Raw genomic sequence first — 10,954 nt, forward strand, 5'->3', positions numbered from 1 at the left:
TATCACATTTACATTTTTTATTTTTACTTCATATATATATATATATACACACACATCTTTTCTTGACAGTGAACTATCTATTTTAATTACCTAATTGGTATGGCTGACAATATTTAATGTTCTGTATACAAGTAACTATGCAACTTTTTTATTATTGAAAGAAGTACAACCCCACCCAAATAAAGAAAAATGTGTAATTACAAAAATCTTCTATTAGGAAATATCATGAAATCACGATGGTTGCAATAACATTTTCAATTTTTCAAAAATCCGAATTTCATAAGTTTAGAATAATAAGGGTAGAAATTGGATGTTCAAATAAAATAATTAAACCTAAACTTAAAAAAGATGAAGTTGGAAACTTGAAACGTATTATAACGTGGGAGTGTTTAGAGAGTTATAATGTAATTAGGGTTATTGAGAATAATCAAAAATTGGAATGCATGTGTTGAATTGAGAGTAGAACAAAGTGAAATTGTAAAAAGTTAAAATGATAAAAAATAGAGTTTAATTGAAAACTACGAACGAAATGAGTTTAACATTACGATTTGGACTCAAAACACTTAATTCAAACATGCATTTTAGATTATATTACGATACAACTCAAACTCTATACATTACATAGCCCAAAAACCTTCTAAAAGAATTGAGACTTGTAATTTCACATGGTGTGGGAGGAATGAAAAATGAGTCGTTAGATGAAGACATTAGAAGTCCATTTTTTTTTTTAAAGAGAAGTTGATGACTTGTGTCTTGACATTGACATGACTAGCTAATATGTACAATCAAAATTGTAGAGTAGAGATGTCTTGTCGTCTTTGGATGGATATCTACCCAAAGAAATAATAAATCACATTGACTTTAGCTAATGGAGGGTTTTTGTTACTTTGTGAAAATAGTTTGTAATAGCTAGATTGTCTATATTCATGATAGGACTAGGAAATAACATAACAAAGGCAATGAAGACGAGTATTTATTAGGGTTTGCATGCCAAGGCTAGGATGAACATATTCATGGTTGATATAACATATATAACGTTTACGTTTAATAAGCATTTGTCATGTAAAGTCTTAGAAGTAGAAGTGAATGAATAAATGATATATATGGTTGTAGTGATGATGTACTACAAAATCATATAGTTGGACAATCTCTAATTTAATTAATCGATTAAAGTTTTTCTCAACAATAGTTATTTGTGTCAAGTTTGCTTCGAACATGATTTTATTAGATATAAAAACATTGATAATACATTATATTTTGAAGCATGCGATAAAATCTGACGAATCGAGTAAAATGTGATAGATAGTGATATGTATTAACCAACTTGTATTATTGATCATGTTACAATCACTATATAATGACTTATATCAATCAATTATGTCATGTTTGACATACCGCCCTTAGCTAATCCAATTAATTGGTTAACTAAATAAAGTTTCATTTGACCAAATTGAACTTCTTTTTTTTTATTAAGTTTACTCATTCTTGTTATATTAGGTTGTTTTTTATATAATTAATTAGGTAGCTTATAAGAAGTTGGAGAATGTGACTAATTAATAAATGAACTCAATGATAAAATAGTAACTTTTCAAGCTTGTATACTTGTTTTTTCCTATAAATAATTCCATTTAACTTCTATGTAAATATAGAAATCTTGATGAAAAAAAATGGAAAAAAGGTGCAAAATAAAGGTAAGATGAAAATCTATTGAGATCAAAATAATACTGAAATATAAAAGTTTAAAGTTTAAATAATTGAATGTTTTTTTTTTTTTTTTTAAAAGGATAATTTTTACTATAAATCCTTAAATTCAAACCTGATTCAAGTTTCAACTTTAAAGTGTTCATTTTAAAATTTGTAAACCAAAACAAATGAATCTGAAAACTTATTTGATCGTAGTTCATGCAATGATCGAACAAAAAAGTGATTACCTCCTCCTTTCTTTTGCTTTTTTTTTCCCCTTTCATGGAGCTATAGATAAGTAGACAAGTGGTTGTTTTTGGGGTCCTTGCAAAGACTTAATTTAAACTTGAAAGGCAAAAGTGGGTAGTGAAAGTGAGGTCATCAACCGTTGAAAAAGAACAGTGTTCTAATTGTTTTTATTAAAGCATTCACTTTGCCTCCCCTTCTTCTTCTCATTGTTTTACCTTTCCATTCTCCTTTTTTACCATAGCCTTTACCCCTAATCACCCCTTCACCACAACCTAAAAAGTTTGCCTCCCCACAAACAATAATAAAAATACATTAATTTTTAAGTAAAGCCACATGATTTAGTTGAAACAAAACCATTAAATTAATCAATTTGGTCAATATGGTAGGACTCATTTGTCAATTTCTATCCACATTTTTCTACCAACACATCTCCTCTTTCTCTTTCAACTTTAAATCTATACATACAAAATCAAAATTAGCTAAGGATTAGCAACAATAATAACAAAATTTAAAAGTAGAGAACTCACAATTTTTGTTTACTTTTATTAGTATGTTATTAAGATTTTAAACAATATCTCACATCAACAACTAAAATATAAATATATAAATAAAAAAGTATACAAGTAATAGAATATTATATCTATTGAAACTTACGCTTTCAAATATGTGATAATATAATTTAATCTATAAAAATACAAAAAACTCATGTCATAATAAAATATTGACACAGAAATCCTTAGTATATTTATGTGTTTTTGCATCCTAATATAAGTTCTTCTTACCTCTTTATACAACATTTTATTTTGTTTCTTTTGCATATTGTACAAAAATGGATGCATTCATGCATGTCAAGTATATTGCTGTTGACTTGCCATAAAAGTTCAAAAACTATATTAGAGACTAAGTTTATGATTTTATTAGAATTTGAACAAATTTGAAAACTGTGATTTGACCTAAGTAAAAGAACTCAACTTACTAATAGGAAAGTTTGTACATTTATTCAAAAGTTATACGTGTTTATTTTTTCACATTTATAAAAAAAGAACAAATATATAAATCTTCTTCTTCTCTTGAGATCATGTGTTTTCACAAGAACCTAGAAACTTAATCTTAATAGAAACTCAACGTTGTGGAAGTGTAGAACATAAATATTATTATATATTATTGTGAATTAAATGGTGTAGAAGTGTTAGAAGAAGTATAATAGTAAAATAGGGAAAGTGGAGAAAGGGTTCACGTGAAACGGTGAGTTTAGGTGACACATCTGTGGTTGCATAGCAATTAAACTGACAACCACAGCACTACCAATCCCCAATCTCCTTACTCCCCCTTGTTTGCAATACACAGCCCCACTGAAGTCCGCTCCTCTCCTTTCACTCTTTCAAGTTTTGGACGGACACGATCTTCTGACCACCTTTGCGTCATCCGACGGCGCCCTCGAGGCTACTCTTTTCTTTCCTTTTTTTTTTTTTTATTTAAAAAACAATTTTGACGTGTCACTCTGATTTTCCCTCTCTGGTCCCCACTTCTCCTTGTCAGTTTCCCCGCATTGAGCGGGAGCCACTCCACCTCCCCATCCACGTGGACTCCCTTCATCCGGTCTCGTCAGATCCCCACTGGGCCCCACCTGCCACGTCCTCCCCTCCCCATTATTCAAACTCTCTTCTGACTATTTCCCTTTAATATTCATTTCCTTTCTTCTCTTAGCCTACTGGGCCCACTCTCTTCTCTACTCTAGCTCCCTCGGGGGGAAAAACTTTCTTTCTTTCTTTTTTTTTTCTTTTTCAATTTCTTCTTCTAATCTATCTCTGAGCTACCTCTCTCTCTCTCTCTTTCTCTCACTCTCACTCTCACTCTGTTCTCAGTTCTCTTTGCTTAAACAGCTTCACCGACGACCTCGCCGCCGTGATCTGTTCACTACCGGCGAGTTCCATTTCTGTATGTATTCTTTTACTTGATGTATTTGCTGGGAGTTTGATTTTAACTTTCTAGTGAGTCGGAGTCGCTGACCTTTTTTTTTTCTCTTTCGTTTTTTTTGGTTGCATGTTTGGGGGATGGTGTGACTGTAGATTTTTGTTTTGGCCGGAAAATGGCGAATATGTGTGCCGATAGTGGCAATCTTATGGCGATTGCTCAGCAAGTCATGAAGCAGAAGCAGCAACAGGAGCAGCAGCAGCAGCACCCACAGCACCAGCCACAGCAGCTTACGGGACCCTGTACTTTCGGTCTCAACCCATGGAGCGCCTCGAATCATGCTTTATCTGGGGCTCCAGATTTGGGGTTTGGGCTTACTGGAGCTGGATTTCCTGATCCGTTTCAGGTTCAGAGAGTGGTCGACGGTGGAGAAACGAGCTTTCAGTTTCCGAATTTGGAGCACCATTCTCCTGCTTTTAGATTTTCTGATTTCGACGGCGGTGCTGCTGCAGAGTTCGACTCTGACGAGTGGATGGAGAGTCTAATGGCTGGTGGAGATTCAACGGATAGCTCTAATCTTCCTTCTGGATGTGACGCGTGGCAATCTAATTCGGATTTTGCTTTCTACGCTGCCGATCCCTTTGTACCCTGTCCAAGTCGCCTCCCTATCCCCTGTTCTTCACCCTCTGATCTTAACAGAGTCATTTTCCCTGACCCGCCCAAAAGTGAACCCGCCGTTGAACCGCCCGTGGTTTCGTGGACGGGGATTCCCCCGGCAACTCCATCGGCAGTGGTTAAGGACACTCAAATCCCCAATCCTCCCCTTGCTGTTCTCAAGAGTGAAGATAACGGCGGTTCTTCGAGCTCTGCAGACACTGAATCGACTCCGCCACTACTTAAAACCCTAATTGAATGTGCTCGAATTTCTGAATCGGAGCCAGATCGAGCGGCTCAAACGTTGATTAAGCTTAAGGAATCATCATCAGAGCATGGAGATCCGACCGAGAGGGTGGCCTTTTACTTTATGGATGCCCTTTGCCGGAGATTATCACTTCCATCGGATAGTCGTTTGATTTCTTGTGAATCCACTTCCGACGATTTCACTCTCTCTTACAAAGCTCTCAACGACGCTTGCCCTTACTCCAAATTCGCCCATTTGACTGCAAATCAAGCTATCCTCGAGAGTACAGAAAACGCAAGCAAGATTCACATAATCGACTTCGGAATTGCTCAGGGAGTTCAATGGGCGGCGCTTCTACAAGCTCTTGCAACCCGGTCCACCGGAAAACCAACCGGAATCCGGATCTCCGGCATTCCAGCTCCAATGCTTGGAAGCTGTCCAGCGACGGGGTTGTTCGCGACAGGTAACCGACTAGCCGAGTTCGCAAAGCTTCTGGAACTTAACTTCGAATTCGATCCAATTCTCACTCCAATCGAAGAACTGAACGAATCATCCTTCCAAATAGACACCCATGAAACCCTCGCCGTGAATTTCATGCTTCAATTGTACAACCTCCTGGACGAAACTCCCCGCGCCGTTCTCAACGTTCTGCAACTAGCCAAATCACTGAACCCTAAAATCGTAACCCTCGGCGAATACGAAGCAAGCCTAAACCGGGTCGGTTTCTTAAACCGGTTCAAGAACGCACTCAGACATTACTCAGCCGTGTTCGAATCACTTGACCCAAAACTACCTCGCGACTCAAACGAACGGCTTCACTTAGAAAAGCTATTACTCGGCCGGCAAATCGGCGGACTGGTCGGACCGGAATCATCACCAGGATCGAAAACCGAACGAATGGAAGACAAAGAAGAATGGAAAAAGTTAATGGAAAATTCAGGATTTGAATCAGTAAATCTGAGCCATTACGCAAAAAGCCAAGCTAAAATCCTTTTATGGAAGTACGATTATAGCTCTGAGTACTCATTAATGGAATCCTCACCTGGGTTTCTCTCATTGGCATGGAACGAAGTCCCAATCATTACAGTTTCTTCATGGCGTTGAAAGCAACAGCTTCGAAGCTTCAGGTACCGTATTTGTTTATTACATAATTATAATTTTTTTTTTGGTTGTTCCATCTTCTGTTCTGTAAAAAAAAAAATGACATTAAGATTTAAGAATCACATACCGCCCATTGATGATCTTAATTTTGGTGCTAATTTTAATTTCCTAAACACGAATTTTTAATTAGTAAAGAAAAATGATTGGAGTTAAATGGAAAAAATGAGATTGATTGGGTTTTTGTTTGTTTCCTGAGATCTGTGTAAGCAAACCCATAAGTTATATGTCCTCATTTGCACCGACTGTCCGGTAGTAACCGCCTCTTGCCTTTTCAATTATGTTTTCTTATATGGGTCCTCTTTTTCTTTCAATTAGTTTTGCTCGGATGTCCTTTTTCGACCCCCGAATATATCTAATTTTAGGGGCAAAAAAGAAAAAAGATGATATATAGGGGGGTTTTGGGAAACAGTCGGGTACACATACATTTCATAAAAATGCTTTTCTTTTTCTCCCTATATGTTTCAAAATATTGCCTTTGGAAATGTAATTTTGTCTTTTTCTAATCTGTTTTCTTTAATGACCATACCTTAATTTTTTTTGTAATTTTGACCTTAACAACAAATGGAAAAACGAAACAACAGCTCAGAATGATTTGCTGATAAAACTTTGTTTTCTTTTCATTTCCATATAGACTTCCTAAGAAGATTGTATTCTAAGGTGAAAGATAATATTCTAAATTTTGAACCAGTAAGAGTATTTTTTTTATTAATTATAATGCTCATGTTACATTGGGTGGGTGATAGATTTAGGTGCAATGGATTCTTATAATAATTAAAATAAATCTACTAAAATTAATAGTTTTGTCGTCTATAATTTTTAAATAACGTCTAAGATTAATTGTTAAGTATTTAGGAAAGTAAATTTAATTTATTTTCTTAAAAGTAATCAATATGTTATCATTTTAATAAAAGAGTTTGCATTCAACTTATTTGAAAAATATTGTACCAAAAACCTTATTTACAAATTTATACATATCACATAAATTTATAATTAAAATTTAAAAAAGAATTAATTAAAAATGAGATTATATTAAATGACCCTGTGTTTTAAGAGAAATTTTGATAGATTTACTAATACTCTATTTTGCCAAACATAAAAAATAAAACTTAAGATTGTTTTCTAATCACTTCTGTTCCTTCCGAATGGAAGTGTTTGAGGTAAGACTTTTGGGTACGCTCATCTTTTTTTATGAACGTTCAGAATAATTTTCTTTCTATTATGTTTTATTTATTTTATGTTAGTTTGATTAGTTATTTTTTTCATGATTTAATGGTTAAATTTAAAAGTGGCAAATCAATTGCAATCAGTCTCATGAAATACGCATCCCAACGACTGGCAATCACACCGACGACGCTAATTGAAAAATATTGTTTTTCATTAAGTTACATTTTTTTTTTCTACTTAAAAAATGCCTGTTCTAGGGAGACACGTTGTTGTAGTCGACGGTATTCAAAAGTATGGAGCTGTGGTCCGTTTTTTCAAGTTTTTTTCTTTTTTGGTCACGCCTTAAAGTGGATACTTGAATATGAGGATTTCAATTTATGCCTTCCATCATTTTAAATTCAAAACACAAGTAAGAATAACAATAATAGTTAATTGTTTTTATTACTTTTTCAAAAATATCCATATGATATCTAAAAATCTTGTATATGTATTATGAATAATTTTCTCTTGTTACAAATTATGAAATAAAAGCATACATTGTTAGGGAAAAGTTCAGTTGACATAGCAACATATCATGCTACTGGCTTCTGCAGTCTATCGATGGTCTTAATTCTACAGTACGCTATGTATATTTTTTTGGTGAGATTCAGAGGATAATATTACAAAGAAACCTCCAAATTCAAAACTTTATACAATTAAAAGAAGAGAGAGGAAGAAAACCACTAGGCAAACAAGCCGATGCCAAAAAACAACATTTTCCAATTGAGAAGATAGAACAAATGGTAGTGAACAGTAGCAACCCGATGAAGGTTATGAGCTACACTATTATTATTTCCTTTAAGTGTTTGGTGAAAGAAAACATCCTGTCTTTGGAATGAAAAATAAAACCAATTATTTTACACTTTTTACCTCACAATTAAAACTGATTTGTATTTTGCACCTTCTAAAAATCACTTCTATATCTATTTGGTTTTTGATATTTGAAGTTTATATTTATATATATTGTTTCTAATTATTGGCTTAAAGGATAGAAAGATATCGAAGCGTAATTTTCTTAAATAAACAGTCAAACAAATTTCTCACAAACATTAAAAAATAGTTCAAAGAGGACAAAGCAGTATTAAGTTTAATTAAGAACAAATTAGTCTTATTAATCAAAACCGACCTTAGCTCAGTTGGTAGAGCGGAGGACTGTAGTGAGGAACTCTCAGATATCCTTAGGTCGCTGGTTCGAATCCGGCAGGTCGGATTTTTTTTGCGTCTTTTTGAATGTGACCACGTGTCACGTTCAAATTAGGGTGCAATAGAGTTTTGCTATGTCAACACCACGTAAGATTCCAACTTTGTAGAAAGCGTACACATGTCGAATTGTTTCCACGTGGCAAGTTTACGAAGTTTTTCACTGTCACGTAGAAGAATATCTGACTTTAATTAGTTCATATAAAAGAATTCGTAAACTCAATTTCCAAAAGCAAATATGATAAACGCAATCAGATTCGGCCGTACTCCACCGCCGATTGTGCTCACATCACCTCTTCCGCCGAAGCTTCGCCGTATAAGCTCGCCTGAACTTCCATCCCGTCAAGCGATTAGTTTTGCCACTGCACCTGATCGGAATCCAAAGTGCGAAGAAATGGATGACTCTCAGAACAAAACCAAGGAGACTGGGTTAGTAGACTCCATTTTGTTGATTATTTTGGTTAATGTTTATGTTTTTTTTTTTTAATTTATATAAATATTTAAACCAACTATTAAATAAAAATATGTTTTAGTTTTCAAAACAAAAGAAACAGACAACAAAATATGAAAATCTTGAAAACAAAATGATTGTCAGAATGGGACTTTATTTTTTGTTTTGTTTCTTTCATATGAAATGGGTTAATGTGTGAAAACAGAGATATAATGTGTGATTCATTCGGAGAAGGGTATGCGACCCGAAGCGAGGAAGAAGGATTTGGAGGAACTTATGGAGGGAAATATCAGTCAATTGACGATGACGAACACATGAATAAAAAACCAGTCAATCAACATGGTAATTAAACACATACACATCCTTAAAAGGAAAAAGTAAATGTGTGCATGATTTAATAGTTAAATGATTTTAATTGGTATATTGTTGTTTTGATGGTGTGATTGAAGAATATGATAAAAGCCAGGGGAGCGAAGTGAAAGAGAAGGAGAAGTCACGCCATCAAGCTCATGCAAATTGAACTGCTCTACAATATATTGCTGTTTGTTGGGTTGGTAGCTCAATGTCGTCGAGTGTTTGGTTTCTCATCTTTTTGTTGGATATATCGTTTTCTGGGAATTTAGGTTCGTTATTTGTCACTATTTAGTTCACGTGGTAACTAAAGATGGTCTCACTTTCACCTGTTGTATATTATTGGGTATTTTCTTCATATAGTGAGGATGTATCCTTTTCATGGTAATTTTGACATTTGCATCATATGAATATATGAGAAACAACGTTCAATCACAATAATAAATGAAATGATCGATAGTTGAATAGCGCGCTATAGATCTGTAGGATGTTTCTTCTCATTCTCTCTAAAGATGATGCCTTAAAAGTCGGACCGTATATTTATGTACATGGAACTCATCTCTTATATTATATGTAGGTGGGGGTAATCTTGAAAACTTTTGGATAACATTTTTATATTTTGTATAATGTTCACTCATTAATCGATTTAAATTTAAATAAATAGACTTGCCTAGGGAAAATAAATTTGATTAAAATATTAAATATGAACAAACCTAACAAACACTATTTAAAAATCACTTGAGTTTGTGAACGGTAAATTGGAATTACAAAATAAAGTTCGATACAATCGTAACAAAATAACGTAATCAACCTAATAAACGGTAATACAAGGATACAATATTTAATACAATGAAATATAAAATAAAAAATAACTCCAACATAATCAGCCGAATAAACTCTAGGCGATAAAAAGTAATGTGAAAAATACCATATATAATTAATTAGAGATATTGATACAGAAATATTAAATGTTAATTCATTATAGATATTGATATGAAAAAAATAAAAAGTAAACCTAATGAATTCTCTAATTAATTTTTAATAGAAACTCTAATATGAGAAATATAAGAATAAACCTAACAACTCTGATTAATGTAACCTAGTAATATCCTTGGTCAGTAATTTTAATTTGTAATAGTTTCTAAAATTAAGTTCTGAATCCCTTGATTAGACATCCAAATTCAGACGGTAAAAGTTGGGAACATTCTTCAAATCTGCAAACCTTCATAGTACCATATTTTAAAAATAGGTTTAGAAAAGGTCTTCAAATTTCTATTTCAAATTTAAATGTTATACCGCGTCTCATATTTAAATATCACATTGCCTCTAGAATCATCGTTCATTCTAATTTTAAAACATCAAGCAGAAAATACATTATAAAATTTCAGGATTAAAGGAATCTATTAAAGTCCTTTCTGGCTTTTAAAGATGTTTTTGATATACTCTATTAAGTTTCTAGGATGGTGGTAAAAAAGTCTTTAACATTTTTTAAAAATAATTTAGTTTTTAAATCATATTTCAAACAGAGTTTAGTTAAAAAGAAAGTGAGATTTCCAAAAACAGCACAAAATTCTTTTTGAATTTTTGAATTTTTGAATTATCCAATAGGTAAATTTTGATCGATTTTTTAAAATGATTTTTCATAACAATTAAAATTGAAAAATGAAAAAAGAAAAAGTTTTAACCACAATTTCCCGAATAAGTTAATTTGAGGAAAACTATTTAATTACGTGGCATGGATAACGAAGTCGCTTTGAAACAACGCGATTAAAAAGAGAAAAAGAAGGAAAAAAAACAAAGGCCAAGCACTTCACGTTTTCTAAACGCGTTGTCCTTATCAC

General features: G+C 33.3%; 2 protein-coding genes and 1 non-coding gene across 3 annotated transcripts; all 3 read left to right on the forward strand.

The window, feature by feature from the left end:
* The first annotated feature begins 3,601 nt into the window (after window positions 1-3,601).
* Window positions 3,602-6,071, forward strand: LOC101218550 (SCARECROW-LIKE protein 7). Its single transcript, XM_004143459.3, has 2 exons — window positions 3,602-3,870; window positions 4,002-6,071. Exon 2 carries the CDS (start codon window positions 4,022-4,024, stop codon window positions 5,849-5,851), a length of 1,830 nt encoding a protein of 609 aa, XP_004143507.1. The 5' UTR covers window positions 3,602-3,870; window positions 4,002-4,021; the 3' UTR covers window positions 5,852-6,071.
* A 2,161-nt stretch (window positions 6,072-8,232) lies between these two features.
* Window positions 8,233-8,321, forward strand: TRNAY-GUA. The gene is given in 2 exon segments: window positions 8,233-8,269; window positions 8,286-8,321. It is a non-coding gene; the product is annotated as a tRNA-Tyr (tRNA).
* A 209-nt stretch (window positions 8,322-8,530) lies between these two features.
* LOC101219972 lies at window positions 8,531-9,551 on the forward strand. The gene is made up of 3 exons (XM_011660190.2): window positions 8,531-8,740; window positions 8,968-9,104; window positions 9,212-9,551. Exons 1-3 carry the CDS (start codon window positions 8,550-8,552, stop codon window positions 9,280-9,282), a joined length of 399 nt encoding a protein of 132 aa, XP_011658492.1. The 5' UTR covers window positions 8,531-8,549; the 3' UTR covers window positions 9,283-9,551.
* The last annotated feature ends 1,403 nt before the right edge of the window (window positions 9,552-10,954 follow it).

Source organism: Cucumis sativus, chromosome 6, assembly GCF_000004075.3.
Source record: "Cucumis sativus cultivar 9930 chromosome 6, Cucumber_9930_V3, whole genome shotgun sequence".
NCBI classification, from domain to species: domain Eukaryota; kingdom Viridiplantae; phylum Streptophyta; class Magnoliopsida; order Cucurbitales; family Cucurbitaceae; genus Cucumis; species Cucumis sativus.